Source organism: Scyliorhinus canicula, chromosome 10, assembly GCF_902713615.1.
Source record: "Scyliorhinus canicula chromosome 10, sScyCan1.1, whole genome shotgun sequence".
Taxonomy (NCBI): Eukaryota; Metazoa; Chordata; class Chondrichthyes; order Carcharhiniformes; family Scyliorhinidae; genus Scyliorhinus; species Scyliorhinus canicula.
The window spans coordinates 26,946,999-26,971,135 of NC_052155.1; the positions used below are offsets into that span (position 1 = coordinate 26,946,999).

General features: G+C 44.1%; 1 protein-coding gene across 6 annotated transcripts in view; it reads right to left on the reverse strand.

The window, feature by feature from the left end:
* The window catches only part of LOC119972289 (solute carrier family 45 member 4-like), an 88,908-nt gene that overhangs the window by 26,298 nt on the left and 38,473 nt on the right, over window positions 1–24,137 (reverse strand). For all 6 annotated transcript variants that reach the window (XM_038808757.1, XM_038808756.1, XM_038808752.1 and 3 more), the window contains exons 2-3: window positions 22,407–22,935; window positions 5,904–6,092 (exon numbers count right to left, since the gene is read on the reverse strand). In XM_038808757.1, the coding sequence (XP_038664685.1) occupies window positions 5,904–6,092; window positions 22,407–22,641 (424 nt within the window). In that variant the 5' untranslated portion in view covers window positions 22,642–22,935. The remainder of the gene's footprint in view (window positions 1–5,903; window positions 6,093–22,406; window positions 22,936–24,137) is intronic.

A 24,137-nucleotide genomic window follows, 5' to 3' on the forward strand; every position in this document is an offset into this window, starting at 1 on the left:
AGAAATTGGTGGAGGTCCTGGGGACTGAAATAGGGTGGGTACTCTGGAGCGAAGCACTGCATAGGGTCAACTCAACCTCCACGTGCGCAAGGCTCAGCCTGACGCAACTAAAAGTGGTACATAGAGCCCACTTAACAAGAACTCTTACGAGTAGGTTCTTCCCGGAGGTGGAGGAATAATGTGAACGGTGCCAAGGAGGCCCGGCCAACCATTCCCACATTTTCTGGTCTTGCCCCAGACTTGCTGGGGACTGTACAGCCTGCTTCGAGGCCATGTCCAAAGTGGTGGGGACGAGGGTGAATCCATGCCCGAAAGTGGAGGTCTTGGGGTATCAGACCAGCCAGATCTATTCCTGGGGAGGAGGGCGGACACCCTTGCCTTTGCCTCCCTGATCGCCCGCCGTAGAATCCTGTTCGGCTGGTGGTCAGCAGCACCACCCAAAGCTGCAGACTGGCTGTCCGACCTCTCAGAATCTCTCCAAGTGGAGAAAATCGGACGTGGGAGCAATTCACCCAATTGTTCCAGGACCTGTTTGTGGCCAACGAACAAGCAGAAGAACTGCCAGGTAGCCAAGAATCAACGGGAAAGTAGCCGAGGCAGGGGAGGGAGGGATAGACCGGGGAGGGGATAGCAGCTAAACCCAAGAGAAAAGAAAGGCGAACTACAGGAGAAGGGGAGGGGGGGGATGGGGGAAAGAGGGAGGAGACAGGGAACAATAGAGGGGAACCAGTGAGGTGGTGAGAGGCAAGGGAATGACAGCCGGAAGGAGGGCACGGGAAACAATAACAGACTTGGCATCTACAGGAGCAGAGAACAAGGAAAATCCAGGCGAAAGACGGGACGAACGGCTGAAGTGGAAGTGATCGCAAGATGACAACGGCAGCAAAAACCGTCTGGGGAAAGCAAGCGACAACACCAACAGCAGATCCATTCGCGTTTTGCCCTCTGTAATTGTCCTGTATTTGTTTCAACACACCCAAATGTATATGTACCCCTCTAGTTCCCATGCCCCCCACAGATGCCTACTTATGTGCTAAAAACAATACTGCCAATTGTACAGAGCTGCTGTTGCTGAGCTAGCACATAATACCCTACCAGTTATTTAATTTTAACTTTTTTTTTGTTTTTTGTGTGTGTTCCCTTCTCTTAAATATATGTATTCTATTTTGTGTACATAACGGTAAATATACTTTATTCAAAAACCCAATAAAAACATTTATAAAAACAAAATAGTGTCAATACCGTCTAGACCGAATTGATGCTATTCAAATTCCCAGTGTATGGTTACCCACTGAACCAACTAGTTTGTGTATTTATATTCCAAAATTTGAATGAATTCCATGCTTTTATCAATACCTGATCAGAAAAAAGCATTTTCCACCAACTAAATTAAGTTTTGACCATGATTTAGTCTAAACATTTCTTAACAAGCCTATAAATATATTATGGTGGAGGGTTACACAGGTGATTAAAGATGCTTTCACTTTGTGCAATGTAAAATTTATTATTGTAATAAAATTTTATTTGCTTATTGATAAACTGCTCATTAGTGGCAATCAGTGCATAAAGACTGCCACACTGTATCGAAGTCTAATTCTGATACAGTGAAAACAAGCAATTCAACAGTTAGAGAAAATATTGATTTATATCGTTTTCTACATATTGATGACAATTTGCTGACTGACCTGCTGTGTATATACAAGTTGTGCTTGTATTGCATTTCATAGTCATTTAACAATTAGAATATTGATCAAGTGCTACTTATTTGGGTTATGATCTGTTGCTGTTGACCTTTACTTGGGTCCTTGACAACCATAGGGAAAACTGCCTCAGATAGCTAAGACAGGTGGAAGGCCCAGGAATCAGGGTCCCTGATGAACAAACAGCCAGATCAAAATGTTTTGAAATGATTTTACATAACCAAAGAAATCAAGGTATGAGAAGATATGCCAAATTATTGAAATCTTGACTGGCTGTTTCTTATTCATATTTTCTCATGTACAGCAAATCTTTGAAGAGACAGGTTTCATGAGTATTTGCAGTTTTTAGACAGCAGGGGGAGCACAGAAATGGCCATTCAGATCAACTAGTCTGCTGGTATTTATACTCCCAAGTGTCTCATCCCAGTAACATCACACCACCCGAGTGCTGGGCAATGACCAGGCAACATCCAACCATCTCAAATCATTGTTGACTCCCCCACTATCAAACTGACCAGCCATATAAACACTGCTACAAGAGCAGGACAAAGACTGGGAATGCTGCAGAGAGTAACTCACCTCCTAGCTCCCCCAAAATCTGCCCGCCATCCACAAGGTACCTGTCAGGAGTACAATGAGTGCAGCTGCAACAACACTAAAGGTATACACCATACAGGACAAAGCACTTCGCTTGATCGGCACCCTATCGTCCAACCTAACTCCGCCTCTGACATACAGTGGCAGCAGTATGTGTGCTGTAACAACTCATCAAACTCCTTCCCAACCTGTGAACTCTACCACTTAGAAGGACAAAGGCAGTAGAAGCGTGGGAAATGCACCAACTGCAAGTTTCCCCCCCCAACACTGCCATTGTTTCCCTATCGCTGAACCAAAATCCTGGAATTCCCTTCCTGGGCGGCACGCTAGCACAGTGGTTCGTGCAGTTGCTTCACAGTTCCAGGGTCCAGGTTCGATTCCCAGCTTGGGTCACGGTCTGTGTGGAGACTGCACGTTCTCTCCGTGTTTGCGTGGGTTTCCTCCTGCTGCTCCGGTTTCTTCCCCCAGTCCAAAGATGTACAGTGGTGGATTGGCCATGCTAAATTGTGCTTAGTGTCCAAAAAGGTTAGATGGGGTACCAAGTTACGGGGATAGGGTGGAGATGTGGGCTTAGATAGGGTGATCTTTCCATGGGCCTGTGCAGACTCAATGGGCTGAATGGCTCTCCTTCTGCACTGTAAATTCTATGTTCTGTGTCCTCAACACCGACAACTGCCAATCTCCAGACGCAATTCTGCAACTCATCCGTTTCATTCTAGACCACAACGTCTTCACCTTCGACAACAAATTCTTCATCCAGACGCACGGAACAGCCATGGGGACCAAATTTGCACCTCAATATGCCAACATCTTCATGCACAAGTTTGAACAGGACTTCCTCACCACACAGGACTTTCAACCGATGCTATACACCAGATACATCGATGACATTTTTTTCCTTTGGACCCACGGCGAGACATCACTGAAACGACTACACGATGACATCAATAAGTTCCATCCCACCATCAAACTCACCATGGACTATTCTCCAAATTCAGTTCCATTCTTGGACACACTCGTCTCCATCAAGGACGGTCACCTCAGCACCTCGCTTTACCGCAAGCCCACAGATAATCTCACGATGCTCCACTTCTCCAGCTTTCACCCGAAACACATTAAAGAAGCCATCCCCTATGGACAAGCCCTCCGTATACACAGGATCTGCTCAGACAAGGAGGAGCGCAACAGACACCTACAGATGCTGAAAGATGCCCTCGTACGAACGGGATATGGCGCTCGACTCATTGATCGACAGTTCCACCGCGCCACAGCAAAAAACCGCACCGACCTCCTCAGAAGACAAACACGGGACACCACTGACAGAGTACCCTTCGTCGTCCAGTACTTTCCTGGGGCGGAGAAACTACGACATCTTCTTCGCAGCCTCCAACACATCATCAGCGAGGATGGACATCTTGCCAAGGTCATCCCCACACCCCCACTACTGGCCTTCAAACAACCGCGCAACCTCAAACAAACCATTGTTTGCAGCAAATTACCCAGCCTTCAGAACAGCAACCACAACACCACAAAACCCTGCCAGGGTAATCTCTGCAAGACATGCCAGATCATCGACATGGACACCACCATTACACGTGGAAACACCACCCACCAGGTACGCGGCGCATACTCGTGCGACTCGACCAATGTAGTCTACCTCATACGCTGCAGGAAAGGATGTCCCGAAACGTGGTACATTGGCGAGACCATGCAGACACTGCGACAACGAATAAACGGGCATCGTGCGACTATCAACAGGCAGGACTGTTCCCTTCCAGTTGGGGAACACTTCAGCAGTCAAGGACATTCAGCCTCTGATCTCCGGGTCAGCATTCTACAAGGAGGCCTTCAGGAGACGCGACAACGCAAAATTGCTGAGCAAAAACTTATAGCTAAGTTCCGCACGCATGAATGCGGACTCAACCGGGATCTGGGATTCATGTCGCATTACATTCGGCCCCCACCAACAAGCCTGGACTTGCAGAGGCCTACCGACTGAACTGGCTTGGGACAATTCACACCTCTTTAACCTGGAGTTACCTCTCTCTCTGCATCTTTGATGATTTGATTGCCTGCAGGTGCTCGCATTCCGGGGCATCTCTGACTGTGTCTATATAAACATTTCTGGAACAAGCCTTTCCATTCACCTGAAGAAGGAGCCATGCTCCGAAAGCTCGTGTTTGAAACAAACCTGTTGGACTTTAACCTGGTGTTGTAAGACTTCTTACTGTGCTCACCCCAGTCCAACGCCGGCATCTCCACATCTGTGTCCTAGCAGCACTGTATGAGTACTTGCACCACGTGGATTGCAGCGAATCACAGTGGTGGTCTTAAGTGCAATTAGGGATGGGCAACAATTGCTGGCCGAGCTAGCGGCTTCCACATCCCGACAAAGAATACACAAAGTGGAAATGTTCTCCCCACATTTACTCTGCCCATCCGTTCATAATGTTAAAGATCTATCAGATAACCTCATCTTCTATTGAAAATAAAATGCCCCAAAGTGTTCAATCATTCCTTTGGCTGTAATAATCCTTGAAATTCTTTTTCGCACTGTCTCCCTTTCTCCAATGCTTCTATATCTTTTGTAAAATATGGGGACCAGAACTCCATGCAAAGCTAAATGCAACCTGACAAAGATCCTTTACAATCCAAAATAAAAGTTGTATACCCTACAAATAAATCCCAGTCCTTTGTTGCGATTTTAATCGCTTTCCTGATTGGCAATGCTGATTTTAATGATTTGCACACTTGTGTCTTTAGATCTCTTTGCTCTTCTACTCTATTCAATTTCTCTTTTAAAAGGCATAGATGAGATTTCTAATTTGTTCTACCAAAAAGTGCGTCACCTCATGTTACCTATAGTCACATTCCTTTGCCTCAACTGACTATTTTGCAACTTTTCTAATGTTACCTTGCCCTGGCAAACTGGCAAAAAATGTGCTTTCAGTATATTGGAAAATCTATTTTAAGTTGTTATTTACTACAACCCCCATGACTCAGATGTCTCTCTGGAGTCTCTACACCAAGGTACAATTCTTCCTTGGATTTTTGTTACGTAATTATTTTCTATCTCTGGAGGCTTGTTTATCCCCGCTCAACCTCAGTACACAACCACTGTTACTTGAAGGGTGATACACTTGGTACACTTCCTCGTTTTCCATATTTGACCCAATTATGTAAAAGCCAAGACCACAGTATTTAAATTAACTAAATTAGGCTTATAAGAACCAGAGATTGCTACATAATATTTACTGGAGATTGATTCCCATTGTCTTAACCCACTTGAAGCTACCTGGCAAAAAGGTTCCAGGTTCTCACTTCAGTAACTAAAACATTCAACAAGTGCACAACTGAGATCCTGCAATTCAATATTTGGTTGCTCATTAAGCTACGCTGCATTCACAAACACAGCTTGTGAAATTCACATTTTTCAGCTACACATACACAATGAATAAGTGTCACACTACTTCTGAGGAATGACATTTAGGAATTCCTAAATCGAGTTATAATTTGAAGTTACTTCCAAATTATTTAAAATACTGTGGAACAAAGATATTACTTGCATTGTAACTGGTGAACTAACTGAAAAAAGCCAATACTTACCAATAAGGGAGCCATTTAAGAATAGTGCAACCCCAAAGAGAACCCCAATACAAAGAGCCAGAATGAAAGGCCGTCGGCGGCCCCAGGTCAAGGTGCAGCGGTCACTTGCAGACCCAATCAAAGGAGTGAAGATCAATCCCAGGATTGGGCTAAGGAACCAGGTGAGACTGTAGTATTGTTCTGGAAGACCTGCAAGAAAAAATGGGAATCTTCAGATCAAGATATCTTCTGCAAGTGGAAATAAACTATTCAGAGTTAATTTTTAATAAATATTCTCATTACAATTTAGGATTCCTTATCTTATAATCTTTATTGTCACAAGTAGGCTTACACTCCAGAGATGGTCGAGGCCTTCATCAGCGAGAATTAACACTGCAATGAAGTTACTGTGAAAAGCCCTTAGTCGTCATATTCTGCTGTGTTTTCGGGTACACGGAGGGAGAATTCACAATGTCCAATTCACCTAACAGCACGTCTTTCGAGACTTGTGGGAGGAAACCGGAGCACCTAGAAGAAATCCATGCAGACATGGGGAGAACGTGCAGACTCCGCACAGACAATGACCCAAGCCGGGAATCAAACCTGGGACCCCGACGCTCTGATGCAACAGTGCTAACTACAGTCCGACCGTACCGCCCATCCTAGTCACATACTGAAGTGATATGTGCATGGCTCCCCCCGTATCCTCAACTTTAATTAAAGTGCGAGTTAAAGATAAGAGGAAAAGGAAAATCTGGCCTTAGTAACTGACTTTATTAATTTTAAAATTCAACTTTAGCTCACCTTTATGATAGGAGATGTTGGCATGTCACGATGGATAAATTCAATTCTGACTGGGTGGAAAAGGAGATGAGAAGGATTGACGCTTGGGTCAGAGACCACTATAGAGCTGGTGGAATAATCTATACCATTCTTAAATCAGCCTGCATTTTTCCTTCAGACTGCTGGATTATATTCTAATTTGACAGTTTTTCTTCCCCTCCCCCTGTCACACCACCTCGGCTATTCTCAGTCTGCACCTGTCAAATCCGCTAATTAACCATCTCTGGAATTCCTTTACAGATCAATTTACGTCCTGTGCTCATTCCTTCCGGTTCGTTTTGTTTCCAAATGAAGTCAATTAGTTCTTTAGTTCTGATGAAGTATTGTTCCCAAATGTTACCACATCAATCACAGGCATCAACTGAATGCAAAAAGCTCCTCACCAACCAACTATTCAGCCTCCATACCAATATTTTTTAAATCCATCTAAACTACAGCTGCAGGATTATCCCCATGGTCATAACAGCTTTGGTGTTACCATTCTTATGACAGATCAGTGGTATTAAAAAAAAAATTCCTAGATGTGCAGGTTAGGCGGATAAAAGTAGGCTTGGGTGGGGAGCTCTTTCAGAGGATCGGTGCAAACTCGATAGGTTGAATGGCCTCCTTCTCTACTGTCGGAATTCTATGGAGTCATACAAGTACATTCGAGATATTAATGCAGCAGCTTATCAAAAGCATGTTTTTTTGAAAATCTTTCATGGTAATTGTGCACAGTAATTTGATGAAAATAGAGCATTCAAAATGATCTCAGAATCAAAGGGAAAGTCTAATCTTTTACTAGAACAGGAAAGCAGTGGGATTTAGTTGAAATAGTTTTTCTCACAACATTATTCACAGGATAAATGACGGTATTGAGCATCAATTCACTGATTGAAAACAATACAGTCTGCATAAGTTCCATGCTGCAGGAAAACGTTTTCATTGTGTTTCTCCGGGTCAGAGAATGACTGTAGCTCAAGTTGTTCGACAGCCGATTCGTTACAGAAGTCAAGTCCGGCCATCCACATACAGCTTGGTCAGAACAATTATGCAATTTCCCCTGGCCATAAGAAATGTTACTTTTCCTGTCGGCTCCTAGATAAATGGCAGGTGGATAGTTCACTCCTACTTTCTATCAATGCAATTAATAATCCAAACAGGAAACAGATGGATGCACCTGCTACTGCGATACACACACCTGCTACTGCAATACACAATGTGGCAAAAAATTGATGGAGTTCATTCGAGGCAAGTTTTTTTTTATAAATTTAGAGTACCCAATTATTTTTTTCCAATTAAGGGGCAATTTAGTGTGGCCAATCCACCTATCTTGCACATCTTTGGGTTGTGGGGGTGAAACCCACGCAGACACGGGGAGAATGTGCAAACTCCTCACGGACAGTGACCCAGAGCCGGGATTCGAACCCGGGTCCTCAGCGCCGTAGGCAGCAATGCTAACCACTGTGCCACCGTGCTGCCCCATTCGAGGCAAGTTCATCTACATGGTTTACTTAAACCAAATTAGTTTGTTTTCTGCGAAGTGACAACATATTCACATCTTCAATTTTAATGCCTCGTTTTTACAGAGATTGCCCATTTGAATGAAGGAACCCAATATATTCAAGTGAAGAAAGAGAACAAGTTTCATTAAGTTCTTTGCCTGGATTGACATTTTTTCCACCTAACTATTTATCTATCACTCTTGCATAATAAACATTCCAAGGCCCTTCACACGTCCACTATAATGCAAAATCTACCATTAGGACACACAAGACTAGGGTCGATAGTCAAAAATTTGGTCGAAGATGTAGGTTTTACAGAGTGTGTCTTTTGCAGGAGGAAGAGGATTTCCAAAGCTTAGGATCGAGGCAGCTGAAAGTATGACCACCATTGATGGAGCAATATTTTCTAAAAGAAAAGCCACACAATGGAGAAATAAGAAAGCCAGTGCCAGAAATTTAAAGGACAGCTGCGCTGACTAGTGAGAAGTTAGAAAGATGTCTGAAGTGGTTCCAAGGTTTATGATATCTTACTACAGTTTGAGAGATGTTAATTGAAATAATTGTGGATCAATTGGTGGCTGGATATCAGAATGTGTGTGTGTAAATGCAGACAAGACAAAGAAATCCGAAGGTGGTTTGGTGTAAAACTTGGGAGTGGATTTGCTGGTATAAGTAGAGCGGAAGCTCTCACAAAAAGAGTCCTTTGGAAAATGGAGTGGATTTTGGAATGCAAACCACTAATGGAAAGCATGATTGTGAGAGAAAGGGTTTAAAGTATGTTTTGGGAGTAGAGAAATTCTCATATGACAATCTTCTGGCGCAAATTGTTTGTAGAAGTCCGCCGGGAATCCATCCAGCCCCTTCCATGCCTGCATGGAGTTAATACTTTCTACGACTTCCCCCATCCCCCCCCCCCCCCTCCAGTTCTAGTGGTGCTTCCAGGCCCCATCTCCTTTCCTCCCCCACGACCATCATGTCCAGCCTTCGAGGAACTGCTTCATCTTAGAGCCGCCCCACCCGTCCCTCCGGAGGCTTGGAGGGGTACAGCTCCCAGTAGAATGGCACAATGGTCTCGTTAATCCTGTCAGACATTGCGACTTTTCATTCCTTTGCCTGCACTATTTCCCCTGTGGCCACCTGCTTTCTCAGTTGGTGAGCCAGCAGGCAGCTGGTCTCATCGCCTATGCGCATAAAAAAGTTTCCAGTGTCTGGGAGAGCTGGTTCACTGCTTTGAGCAGGTCACCTTCCATTTGTAGTATTTTCCTCTCTGCCAGTAGTTCTACGGTCAGGACGGTGGAGTACTGCTGGTCCACCTCCAGTATGGAGCCGACCAACTGTTACGTGTCCACCCCCTCAGGTTTCCTATCTCAAGAGTCCGGAGAGCTATAATTTCCCCCCTTATCACCGTCTCACAGAATATGGAGGATGAGATCTCCCCATTCTGGCTGCAGGATACATACCCTTCAATGACTTGTGATATCTTCTCACAATACGTCTTAATCAGCAAGAAGGGCCATGTCCAGCCTCCAGGGGAAGGGTTGGGCCCGGCCTGTCTCCAACCTCACATCCACAAGTGTGGAGCGTGGTGAGAGAATACTACCACCGCTGGAAGCACCGATTTACCCACTAAAGCCAATCATAGTGTGCACCCTGTGGACCAGGAAGAAGGAAAACTCCCTCTTCCTTGGGTGTGTGAACCTCCATGGGTCCACTGCCCCCATCTGCTCCATGAAGGCGTTCAGTTCTTTGGCCATGTTCAACTGTTTGCCTGATTTGGGGTTGGATTTTTCCGCTCATGGGTCCTGTACGCAGTTGAAGTCTTCCCCCGCCCCATGAGGTGTCGGTGGAAGTCTGTTGGGGATTACTGCCATGATTTGCTTTATGAAGTCTGTGTCGTCCCGGTTAGGGACATACACATGGGGAACCACTGGTACCCCTTCCAGGACACTACTAACAGGAATACCATGCTTCCCGGGTCTGTAACTATCTTTGTTGCTCTGAACGCCATCTTCATATCGAATAGCATGGCTAGCCCCTGGGAGCAATCTCACTCCACCCATCCTCTCCGAGACTTGCATCTGTGAGAAAGCAAAGGAACTTCACCCTGCGTAATCGTTCTTTTGTGTCCCTTATCGTTGTTGCTTTCCCAACCCGTTCTTGCAAACCAGCTTTTCCACTGGTTGTGTGATGAAACAGTGTTCCACGTTTTGTTCAGTCGCCCAGAGTTTGGCCAGGTACAGCATCCTGAACCGCACCTTGCTTTTAAACAAGGTTGCTTTAGCTGCATTGAATTTGGCCCGGCTTTGGTTCGGTCTGTCCCAATGTCTTGGTACATACAGATAGCGTGCCCTTCCCATTTGCAAGACTGTGTGCGTCTTCTTCACTTCAGGACCGTCTTCTTTTCTTGGAACTGGTGGAGTTTGGCGATGGCTCGGAGTGCTTCCTGTTTTTGGCCTCTGCTGGTGTGACATGTGGGCCCCATCGATTCCGCCCCCCAGCAGTTTGTCCAGCATTTGCACTACGTATTCGGTGGGATTCCTACCCTCAGTAGAGCAGTTGGGGAGGGGATGGTAGGGGATAGAAACCCATGTAAGGATTCAGAGCAGGGGTTAAATCAAGAACATAAAAAAGACAAAGGAGAATTTTAAAAAAGTGATAGGCAGAGAAATCAAGGGACTGTATCAGATAATGGCATTATAAAAAAATATTAGGGACAGGGCAAAGTGCAATAAAAAGGATTAGCCCCAAGGTTTTGTACCTGAACACGGAGCATTAGAAATAAAACAGGTAGATATAAAGGGAAAATGATATAGTTGGAAGTATGGAGACATGGCTCCAAGGATGAGACTAAACATGGAGGTCTATTCAGTTTTTCAGAAGCACAGAGAACAGAAAAAGGTTGTGACATTGCACTGTTGATGAAAGGAGATATTGATACAATATTGAGGAAAGATATGACGTAGGATTTGCCTGGGTCAAGTTAAGAAATATCATGGGGCAAAAACATTCACAGGGGTGGTATACTGACCACTAAACTGCAGTGGTAATGTTGGGACTAGCATTAGGCAGGAAATGATAAAAAGGAACATGTGTGATTATGGGTGACTTTAACCAGCATATAGATTGGGTGACTCAAATTTTAGCACTGTTGCTTCACAGCACCAGGATCCCAGGTTAGATTCCCAGCTTGTGTCACTGTCTGTGCGGAGTCTGCACGTTCCCTCCCCAAATCCCAAACAACATGCGGTTAGGTGAATTGGACATTGAATTCTCTCTCCGTGTACCCGAACAGGTGCTGGAGTGTGGATTCTCACAGCAACTTCACTGCAGTGTTAATGTAAGCCTACTTGTGACAATGAAAAATATATATTTTTTTAAAGAATTAATCACAGGGGAGGAAGGGATAGTTTTCTAGAGGAACCGACACGGGAAGAGGCCATCTTGGAATGGTTACTGTGCAATGAGAAAGGATTAGTTGGCAATCTAGTTGAGAGAACCCTTGGGGATGAGTGACTATAATATGGTAGGGAATAGTGAGGTAGTTGATTCTGAGACCAGGGTCCTGAACCTCAATAAAGTTAATTATGATGGTATGAGGCACGAGCTAGCTATGACGGACTGGGAAACATAACTGAAAGGAAGGACAACAGCCAGCAATGGCAGGCATTCAAGGAGCGAATAGGTGAACTCCAAAGTAGTTCTATTCCTATTTGGCACAAGAGTAGAAAGGGAACTGTGGACAAACCATGGCTTACAAGGGAACTTAAGAGTAGTATTAGATTCAAAGAAGAAGCATACAAATTAGCAAGAAAAAGCAATAGACCCGAGGATTGGGAACAGTTTAAAATTCAGCAAAGACAGGCTAGCAGATTAAGTCATAAAGAATCCCTACGTTGCAGGAGGCCATTCAGCCCATACGAGTCTGCCCCAACCCTTCGATCAAGCAATTTACCCATATCCACTCACCCAACCACCCCTCATAGCACAACGTTTGAAGCAGTGGTGTAATCAGACAAAGCCAGCATGGATTTACAAAGGAAGATATTCCTGACAAATCTACTAGAATTCTTTGATGATGTAATTAGTAGAGTTGACCAGGAAGAACCAGTGGATGTGATTTAGTTAGACTTTCAGAAGGCTTTTGACAAAAGGGCTCACATAGCCGATTACTATGTAAAGTTTTACAGGTAGTGGGGGGGGGGGGGGGGGGGGGGGGGGGGGGGCAAGGCATCTGCAACCACTGATTTTTCACTGTCGCCATAATCTCCTTCTTTATGGCGTCTCAGTTCCCTCCATTGGCCCAGTGGTGGGTAGCCCAGTGTCGCCATGGTATTATTGCTGGACTAGTAATCCAGAGATCCAAAGTCATGTTTGGGGATCTGGGTTTGAATACTACCATGGCAGATGGTGAAATTGGGTTCAATAACAATATGAAATGAAAAGTCTAACAGGTGACTATGAAACCATGGTCAATTGATGGAAAAAAAAAATTGGTTCACTAATACCCTTGAGGGAATTTGGCCTCCAAGTGACTCCAGAGCCACCACAATGTGGTTGACTCTTAAATGCCCTCAGGGATGAACAATAAATGTTGGCCCAGCTAGCAATGCTCACGGCCCATGAACAAAAAAAAAAAAATCTGGCTCGCTTGGTCATGTCCTGTTTCACCTTGCCTCTTGTGTGTATGCCGCCTCGCCCTTTCTCTCCTTACTTTTTGATCCAGCAGAGGACAGTAGAGCGGAGTTGCTGATTGGCTGTTGCAGGGAAAATTTGCATCAGTGCACTGCGGTTACTGCATCCAGAACGTGTACCTGGAGCAAGACACCCTCAGTGTTTGAGTGAAGGCAAGCATCCAGCAGAGGGCAGTAGAGCGGAGCTGCTGATTGGCTGTTCTGGGGACAATTTGCATCAGTGCATTGCGGTCACTGTATCTTGAAGGTGGTTTGTTGAGGAGCTGTTGTCAAGTGACAAGTTAAACCCCAAACACCAAGGATCGCAGCCGAGTATAGATAAAAAGAGTGAGACTTGAGGGCAGGTAGCAGTAGAAAGAAGTCGAACCGTGACGTCACAGCCTGCAGGTAAGTGATTGGCTGGTGACTGGTAAGTAGTTTTTCTTTTCCCCGAGGAGTTATCATGCGGGGTGCAGTGGTTGCTGAGTGAGTGCTTGCTGAGAAGCGAAGTAAACTTTTTTAAAAAACTTACTGTTGAGAGTTTCCAGCTGAATCCAGTCGGAGTGAGGACAGATGAATGCTAGGTAAGTAGTAAAGATTTAAATTGTTTGCGCAGGCCCATAACAGCAGATTGCTGTTCTCCAGTGCGGCGCAGTGGTTGCTGGTTAAGTGTTTTATTTTTACCTGTATTGAAGTTGGGCAGTTCCTAAACCCTAGACACTACACTTGTAGTGTCCCCCACCCTTCCACCTCCTTTAACCTTAGGGGTAGAGTGAATAACGGGTAAGCTCTTTCTTTCATTTTTTATCGAGGGGGGATGGCAGGGAAGGCAGTGCAATGTTCCTCCTGCAGAATGTTTGAGGTGAGGGACGCCGTCAGTGTCCCTGCTGATTTCACCTGTGGGAAGTGCACCCATCTCCAGCTCCTCAGAAACCGCGTTCAGGAACTGGAGCTGGATGAACTTTGGATCATTCGGGAGGCAGAGGTGGTCACAGATAGTAGGTTCAGGGATGTAGTTACTCCGAAGAATCAAGATAGATGGGCAACGGTGAGAGGGGCTGGGAGGAAGCAGTCAGTGCAGGGATCCTCTGTGTCGTTCACCTCAGTAACAATTATACCGTTTTGGATATTGTTGAGGGGGATGACCTACCAGGGGTAAGCCACGGATCTCCAGCACTGAGTCCTTCCCTGTGGCTCAGAAGAGAAGGAGGGAGGGCAGGAGAGCGGGCAGGAGAGCAATAGTTATTGGGGACTCGATTGTTAGAGGGACAGATAGATGGCTCTGTGGCAGCGAAAGAGACTCACGGATGGTATGTTGCCTCCCGGGTGCCAGGGTCCGAGATGTCTCGGACCATGTTTTCAGAATCCTTAAGGGGGAGGAGCAACATTCACAAGTCGTGGTACACATCGGTACCAACGACAGAGGTAGGAGAAGGGACGGGGATTTAAAACAGGAATTTAGGGAGCTAGGGTGGAAGCTGAGAGCCAGGACAAACCATGTTGTCACCTCTGGTTTGTTGCCGGTGCCACGTGCTAGTGAAGTGAGGAACAGGGAGAGAGTGCAGATAAACACGTGGCTGCAGGGATGGTGTAGGAGGGAGGGTTTCAGGTATGTGGATAATTGTAGCCCATTCTGGGGAAGGTGGGACCTGTACAGACAGGACGGTTTGCACCTGAACCAGAGGGGCACCAATATCCTGGGAGGGTAATTTGCTATGGCTCTTCGGGGGGGGTTTAAACTAATGTCAGGGGGCTGGGAAAACGAGCTGTAGTCCAGAAGCCAGTGTTGAGAGTAGTGGGGTACTGAGGAGCATATCAATGTTGCAGGAGTGTACCGGCAGACAGAAACATGGGTTGAAGTATGTCTACTTCAATGCAAGGAGCATCCGGAATAAGGTAGGTCGACTTGGCGCATGGATTGGGACTACAATGTTGTGGCCAGTACGGAGACATGGTTAGAACAGGGACAGGAATGGTTGTTGGAAGTTCCAGGGCATAGCTGTTTCAGTAAGAGTAGGGAAGGTGGTAAAAGAGGTGGAGGAGTAGCATTGTTAATCAAGTATAGTTTAACGGCTGCAGAAAGGCAGTTCGAAGGGGATCTGCCTACATAGGTAATATGGGCCGAAGTTAGAAATAGGAAAGGAGCGGTCACATTGTTAGGAGTTTTCTATGGGCCCCAACTAGTAATAGAGATGGAGGAAGAGATTGCAAAACAGATTATGGATAGGTGTGGAGGTCTCAGGGTAGTTGTCATGGGCAACTTTAACTTTCCAAATATTGATTGGAACCTCTATAGGTCAAACAGTTCGGATGGGGCAGTTTTTGTACAGTGTGTGCAGGAGGGTTTCCTGACACAATATGTGGATAGGCCGACAAGAGGGGGGGGCCACATTGGATTTGGTACTGGGTAATAAAACGGGGCCAAGTTTTAGATTTGTTTGTGAGAGAGCACTTTGGAGATAGTGACCACAATTCGGTGTCTTTCACTACTGCAATGGAGAGGGATAGGGCCAGACAGCAGGACAAGGTACATAATTGGGGGAGGGGTAATTATGATGCGATTAGGCAAGAATTAGGGAACATAAGATGGGGAAAGACACAAATGAAAAGTGGAGCTTGTTCAAGGAACAACTACTGCGTGGCCTTGATAGGTATGTCCCTGTCAGGCAGGGAGGAAATGGCCGTGTGAGGGAACCATGGTTCACAAGAGGTTGAATGTCTTGTCAAGAGGAAAAAGGAAGAGTATGTAAGGATGAGAAAACAGGGTTCAGTTGGGTCGCTTGAGGGTTACAAGGTAGCAAGGAATGAGCTGAAAAAAGGGCTTAGGAGAGCTAGGAGGGGGCATGAGAAGTCCTTGGCGGGTCGGATCAAGGAAAACCAAGGATTTTTACTCTTATGTGAGAAATAAAAGAATGTCCAGCGTGAGGGTAGGGCCGGTCAAGGACAGTAGTGGGAACTTGAGGATGAGTGTGAGATACAGGCAGGTAGGCTGGAGGAGGTAGATGTTCTGAGGAAGGATGTATTAGCAATTTTGAAAAACCTGAGGGTCGACAAGTCCCCTGGGCCAGATGGGATATATCCAAGGATTCTTTGGGAGGCAAGGGATGAGATTGCAGAGCCTTTGGCTTTGATCTTTGGGTCCTCACTGTCCACGGGGATAGTGCCAGAGGACTGGAGGACTCTGTTCAAGAAAGGGAATAGGAATGACCCTGGTAATTATAGGCCAGTTAGTCTTACGTCGGTGGTCGGTAAGTTAATGGAATAGGTCCTGAAGGATAGGATTATGACCATTTGGAAAGATGCAGCTTAATCGGGATAGTCAACACGGATTCGTGAAGGGCAAGTCTTGCCTGACAATTTGTTTGAATTCTTTGAGGTAACTAAGTGTTTAGATGAAGGTAGAGCAGTTGATGTCGTATACATGGATTTTAGTAAGGCGTTTGATAAGGTTCCCCATGGTCAGCTTAAGAAGAAAGTAAGGAGGTGTGGGATAGAGGGACATTTGGCCAATTGGATAAGTAACTGGCTATCACATAGAAGACACAGGGTGGTGGAGGTGGATGGAAAATTTTCAGACTGGAGACCAGTTACCAGCAGTGTACCATAGGGATCAGTGCTGGGTCTTCTGCTATTTGTGATTTTTATCAATGACTTGGAGGAGGGGGCTGAAGGGTGGGTCAGTAAATTTGCTGATGACACCAAGATTGGTGGCGTAGTGGATGAGGTGGAGGGCTGTTGTAGGCTGCAAAGAGACATTGATAGGATGCAGAGCTGGGCCGAAAAATGGCAGATGGAGTTTAACCCTAATAAGTGCGAGGTGATTCATTTTGGTCGAAAAAATTTGAATGCGGATTACAGGGTCAACGGCAGGGTTCTGAGGAATGTGGAGGAACAGAGAGATCTTGGGGTTCATGTCCACAGATCTCTGAAGGTTGCCACTCAAGCGGATAGAGCAGTGAAGAAAGCGTATAGTGGGTTAGATTTTATTAACGGGGCTTGAGTTTAAGAGCCGCGGGGTTATGCTGCAACTATGTGAGACCACATTTGGAGTATTGTGTGCAGTTCTGGTCACCTCATTATAGGAAGGATGTGGAAGGGTGCAAAGGAGATTTACCAGGATGCTGCCTGGTTTGCAGAATAGGTCTTATGAGGAAAGGTTGAGTGAGCCAGGGCTTTTCTCTTTGGAGCGGAGGAGGATGAGAGGCGACTTAATAAGATGATGAGGGGGATAGAGTGGACGTTCAGAGATTATTTCCTCTGGTGGATGTAGCTGTTACAAGTGGGCATAACTACAAGATTCAGGGTGGGAGATATAGGAGGGATGTCCGAGGTAGGTTCTTTACTCAGAGAATGGTTAGGGTGTGGAATGGACTGCCTGCTGGGCTCGTGGAGTCAGACACTTTAGGAACCTTCAAGCAATTATTGGATAGGCACATGGAGCACACCAGAATGACAGAGTGGGATAGCTTGATCTTGGTTTCGGACAAGACTCGGCACAACATAGAGGGCCGAAGGGCCTGTTCTGTGCTGTACTGTTCTATCTGCCCCTTTTGAGGGCATGTGTCTGTGATGGTTTCAGAGAAGGGAGAGGGGTTTTTGGTTGACTTATCAGCTGACTTTAGGGCTAAAAGTGCTTATTTCCAAGTTTCCCCGAGGAGAGTCACCTTTCTTGCAATCGCTGAGTCATCTCCGCCACTGGAAACCACCTTATTGACATGAACTTCATCTCCAACACTGGGAAATTTGCAACAAGGTGTAGCTGGGTTTTAAAGGCATAATTAAATATGATAGATGGCGTATGATGTGGCGAGATGGCTAGCAAGCAGTGTTATTTAAAAGTACAGAGTGATCTGGGTGCCCTTGTACATTAATAAAAAGCCAGCTTACCGTTCAGCAAATAATTAGGATGGCATCCGTTTGCCTTTACTGCAAAAGGCATCAAGTCTTGCTACAACCATGTTGGGTATTGGAGAGACCACAATTGATTTTTAAAAAATAATTCATGGGACTTGGGCATTGCTGGCTCGGGCAGCATTTATTATCCATTCGTAATTGCCCTAGAGAAAGTGATGGTGACTTGGAATTTGCTGCCTACGAGGATGGTAGACATAGACATGATCAACGATTTCCAGAGGAAATTGGATGGGCACTGGAGGAAGATACACTTGCAGGGTTACAGGGAATGGGACTGACCTGAATGATGCTACAGCAAGCATGGGCCAAATGGCCTCCTTTGCTGCAAATTATACCTTGACTCAATCAATTACCTACCCAGCAGGTTTGTAACAATTTAATTTGTGGATCTGTACCACTGCATGCAACTCCATCCACAAAGTAATTTCCTCAACCACGCTCTGTGCGTGCACTTACACCACATGGGTTGGAGTGGCTCAATAAAGGCGGTTTACCACCACCTTATCAGGGGCAGTCAGAGATAGGTGTGCAACAAATGCTATCTACCCAGTAATGCTCACATTCCACAAATGAATTTTAAAAATATCTTTTGGTCACTGGAAATGGCAACTGATATTCATTGTGGTATTCAAATATGCAGTAGCTCATTAAAAGGGGAGTTAATGTTGCTATAAACACAAATGATCAGACAATGGGATGAACAATTTCATACTAGTAATACAAAATGTATAAAATGGAGTATCACTGATTTTGGAGTATCACTGAGTTTTGCTGAAAAAAGACAACCAATTCAATATAGTCAGTGGGGCACGTACTTTTTGTCCTAAAAGCTACATATATTATACACAGGGCCCTGTTCTTTGCTGACAGCAAGAAGATGTACACAAATGGACAGCCATTTGCTGATTCATTTCCCAGGGCAATGCTTTAACCAATTAGGGTCAAGCTGCCTGGCTTAAATTTCAAAACAATGCTTGGCAGTTATATGTGACACCATCAATTTGTGCATTCTCCATGGTAATGCTTCTACCAGAGTCCCCATGGCAATCAATCAGCTTAGTCTTCTGTCCAGTATAATTTGTTGTTTTCCCCTTATCCTGGCATTCTTGCAAAATGTCCTGATGAGTGCAAGATGAAAAGTTTAGACATGTCTTTTTTCAACAATACTGAACAATCAAACAACTAGTGTCACTGGTATTGAAAGACCACAGACTGTTACATTACAACAGCTGACAGTCAGTACATTGGAGGCAATATTACCTGCATTTTTTCATGTGATCCTATTCTACTTACCAGGAGAGAAGTGATTAATGAAAGCTTTCCAGCATTGTTCACCCCTCACTATTGTTGATGCAAATCGGTCAGAGCAACCCATCCCATAAACATGTCAGCACAGTTACACGGAACAATATTAGGAACTAGTGCTCCCTACTTTTCCCAGGACAAGGCTGAAGAAATTCACGTGGGTGACCTTTTGTATTTTCACATCTCAGCTGATAATCATCAATTGGCGACTATATTTTGCAAGTCTATATATACCCAAAACACAGATATGCGGAATTCTGGATAAGCTTGTTTACTTTAGCAAATGCTGTTTTGGAATGTTTAGCTTGTACCAGCTTAACAATAGTTCAACGGTAAACAAGTAAATAGATAGTTTATCCCATTATCAAGTAATCTAAATTATTCCAGCTTGTTTTTAAAAAGTGAAAAATAATTATACTTGTAAACACATTTTTGAAGTCAGTTTATTGGATGTTGACAAAAACAAGAGTGGACCAAGAGCCAAAAGGATCACTATTCAAGTGCTTTAATCTACAGTACAGCACAAAATTCACAGACGATGCAAAGAAAAATTCAATCAAATGTCTGGGTCATAACGGAGTTTGATAAATAGAAGCAGAAGGAGGTCATTTTGATCTTTCGAACCTGGTCCACAATTATCATGGCTGATTTGAGTTCAATACACTGATCCCCCCCCCCCCCCCCCCCCCCTCCATATCCATTTAGCCCCAAGAACTATATCTAATTCCTTCTTGAAATTACAGCATTTTGGCCTTCTGTGGTAGCGAAATCCACATCACCATTCTTTGGTTGAAGAAATGTCTCCTCACCTCAGTCCTAAAAGGTTTACCCTTTATCCTCAAACTATGACCCCTACTTCTGGAAGCCCCACAATTGGGAACATTCTTTTTTAATCCACCCTGTCTAATCCTGCTAGAATTTTATATGTTTCCATGAATTCCCCGCTCACTCTTCTGATATAATCCTAACCAATTTAGTCTCTCCACACATGACACTCCCACTATCCCACGAATCAGCCTGGTAAACCTTTGCTGCATTCCCTCCATAACAAGAATATCCTTCCTCAGATAAGGACACCAAAACTGCACACAATACTCCAGATGTGGCCTTACCAATGCCATATACAAAGTAAAACAGCCCTATTCCTATACTCAAATCCTCTCACTATGAAGACCAACATACCATTTGCCTTCTTTACTGTCTGTACCTGCATGCTTACTTTCAGCGACTGATGCACGAGGACACCAAAGGTCTCGCTGAGTATCCACCTCTTTCAATTTGCACCCATTCAAAATAATAATTTTCTTTCCTATTTTTAACTACCAAAACAGATGACCTCACATTTATCCAAATTATACTGCTTTACTGCTTCTGCCATGCATATGCCCACTCATTCAAATCTCACTGAAGCATCTCTGCATCATGCACAGCTCACCCACTCAGCATCAAATCTCACTGAAGCATCTCTGCATCATGCACACAGCTCACCCTCGCACTCTGCTTTTTATCATCTGCAAATGATGTTCCCTCATCCAAATCATTAGTATATGTGAATAGTTGGGGCCCCAGCACAGATCCCTGTGGCACCCCACTAGTCGGCAAAAGACCCCAAAAAGATCCTCTTTAGTAAAGTCACAAAAGGCAGCAATGAAATTATTCTTTTGACCAAATAATTTGTCTGCTATCCCAACTGTAATTTAAATAAATGGATGATTGTTGATAATAAAAATATATACACATGTACTCCCAACAGAAGTCTTTTGAGGGCACTAAACATCAAGTTTCTGTTATATTCAGATCATACTTCCCAATCTACAAATTTACTATTGGTTACAATATTATGGAATAGTGATCTTCAGTAAAATCCTACTGTACACAATATGCTGACTATTGGCTTCAATATACAATTTTTTAAAAATAATTTTTATTGGAATTTTGGGAAAAATAACAAAACAATAACAACGCATATAACAAACACCCCCAACCCTAATAAACAGAATAAATTAACAAGACCCTCCGACCCTCCCTCCCTCTGCTGCTGCTGACCTAGTACCTTATCGTTGAGCCAGAAAGTCGAGGAAAGGCTGCCACCTCCTAAAGAACCCTTGTACCGACCCCCTCAGGCTTCAATATACAATTGACTGCAAGGTAGAAAACACTATAGTGAAAATATTGGCTAATTTACTTCCATTAACATTTTCTCTGCTTGGTGAATTCAGTTCTTTGTTAAATTGCAGGGGGGGGGGGGGGGGGGGGGGGAGAAAGAGATCTTCACCAGGAAGTGTAAATCAAATATATATTCATGAATAGAGTACAAGGCGAAGTACAGTTGCAATCTTTCCAATAGGTTAGCGCCTTCAATAACAATTCAAGAACCCTGGAGGATGGATTGGATTGGATTTGTTTATTGTCACGTGTACCGAGGTACAGTGAAAAGTATTTTTCTGCAAGCAGCACAAGTGGCAAATGGAATTTGACTCAGAAGCACGAGGTGATGCATTTGGGAAGATTTTTTAAAAAAGGACAAAGGATTACACAATGAAGGAGGGAATATATAGATGTGTGGAGGAAGTGAGGGACCTTGCAGTGAATGTCCACAGATCCCTGAAGGTAGCAGGACAGGTTGATAAAGGTGGTTAAGAAGGCATGTGGAATTCTTTCACATTCCATACTTCGACTAATAAATAACAGGGAGGTTAGACTGCAACTGTGGTGGGGGGGGGGGGTTCTCGTCATCTCATTATAGGAATGATGTCACTGCACTGTAGAGGCTAAAGAAGAGGTTTGCAAAGATGTTGCCAGGGCTGGAAAATTGTAGCAATGAGGAAAAACTGGATAGGCAGAGTCTTACTCCTTAGAATAGGGTCCATTAGCACACTGGGCTAAATAGCTGGCTTTTTTAGCAGAGATTTCGGTGGTTAAGGGACATAGATTTAAAGTGCTTGATAGAAAGATGAGACGCACTATGGGGAATCTTTGTCATCCAGAGGGTTGTTGGAATCTGGAACTCTGCCTGAAAAAAAATAGCAGAAATGTGTCTGGATATGCACCTCAAGTGCCATAACCTGCAGGGCTACAGGCCAAATGCTGGAAAGAGTAGGCTGAATGGCACATCTTTCAGCCAGAGCATACAGGATAGGTCATGTGGCTTCTTTCGGTGTTGTAAATGTCTATGAAGGTGTGAAATTAGATTCTTAAGTACATATTTACTGTAGAGAAGCTGCAGATATTTACTGCATTATTAACTCAGTTCTACTGAAATACAAATATTTATAATTTCTAGTATTGCTTAGATTCTTTGTACTCACCTATCTGTAACAATACTGGTGTTACCAATGCAGTTTCCATTGCATAACAGAATTCCCTGCCAAACATCACTGCACCATGCATCACCCATAATTTGACAGGAATGCGATCGATGGACCCCTCACTAACTGTTTCATCACCATTCTCCTTGTCGTCTTTTTTCTTTTTCAATCTGGTTGGCAATTCTTGTGCTTGCATAGATTCTGCGTCACCATTCTGTAGAGCCATTGCTGCCATAAAAAGGTGCGTGTTTTTATTGGGGGAAAATGCTTAACCAAGATGTCTTCCTCGTTATTTTTCCTAGGCTTAGCACTTTTCTTCCACTGTTTCCTTCAAACGCATTCAAAAAACCAAAAGAAAGCTATTTGGTAGAAACTTTGGATTATGGCTTATTTATTGTCTATTAAAAATCCATATTAATTGCCATTCAGTTAATACTAGTTTCATTATAGAGGCGTTTCCTTTGCAGTATAGAGTTGGGAGGGCGACACAAAGAGATGGTCCTCTGTTACTCCCCATCGAGTGACTGTTCTGAAAAACAAAATAGGAAAAACAAAAGGATGAAACTATCACAGTAACAAAGGAAACTATTCAGCCCATCATGTCGATACTGGAAGATCTGCAGCAATTTTAAGGACAAGTGATAGGAACGTTTACGTTTTAACAAATAGGGATCATGCCAAAACTATATTCTTGGTTTAAAAATAAAAGCTCCAATAGTAGTGTGCAACGGTTAGTTGTAGCTTCACAATAAAGGGTTGTATAGGTTGTCTACATGCCGCTCCATTGCGACATTAGCTGAAAACGTTCCATAAGACAAAGCAGAATTAGGCCGTTCAGCCCATGTGTACTGACAACACTGCTACTTTATCCACTTCTTGATCCTTCCACAGTTTGATTTGCCAGATTGCACTGAAGCTCATCCAGTATTGGATGAGCAGCGTCCCACCAACTAAATATTGGAAATGCCAAAGCCTTGTGACCATAAACTTCATTCTCTCCCTGGCAACTGTCCAATGCATTTGCACTTTTGAGGAGTATCCATTCACATATCAGTTCCATCACCAAAACTGCCTACTTCCCCTCTACACCAAACCTGGACCGCATCTCAGCTCATTTATCGTTGAAACTCTCATTCATGCCTTAATTATCTCCAATATTAATACTCTTATAGCTCCCGGATCACCTCCCATTTTTGACTTTATATATAAAATATGCTCTCTGCCCATTTGGGTCGAATGGCACAATTCTCCTCCTGTGTCTTATAGTCTTGTGTAAAAAGGGTCTAATTTTTTCCAAATTTGTTCACACCAAGCAGTATGGTACCAAATCTGCATTGTGCACTTTTAAAGCCACATGATTCTCCTATATTGTGGGCTCCAAAACTGCACAGGGTTCAGTGTAACAAGAATCACTTAGGAGCTTCATAGTTACCTTTCTTCATACATGGAATTCCAATAAAACCTTGATTACCAATTTAATAGTGTGATAAACATCTATGTTCATTAACTTGTACAGTCATATTTTCCAGCACTAAGTGTACTTTTGAAGCACAAAATTAGTGCAGTTTAAAAAAATTTCACACCAACATGAAATTCATCGGACACGTTTAGGTCTCAATATCACCCTATTCCATCATGCGAGGCAAAGTAGAATTCTACGTAGGCTTAAGTGAAAACCTGCTGTTGCTGCTGGCTGTAACTCTAGGGTAAGCAGGAAGGGGGCTTGCTCCA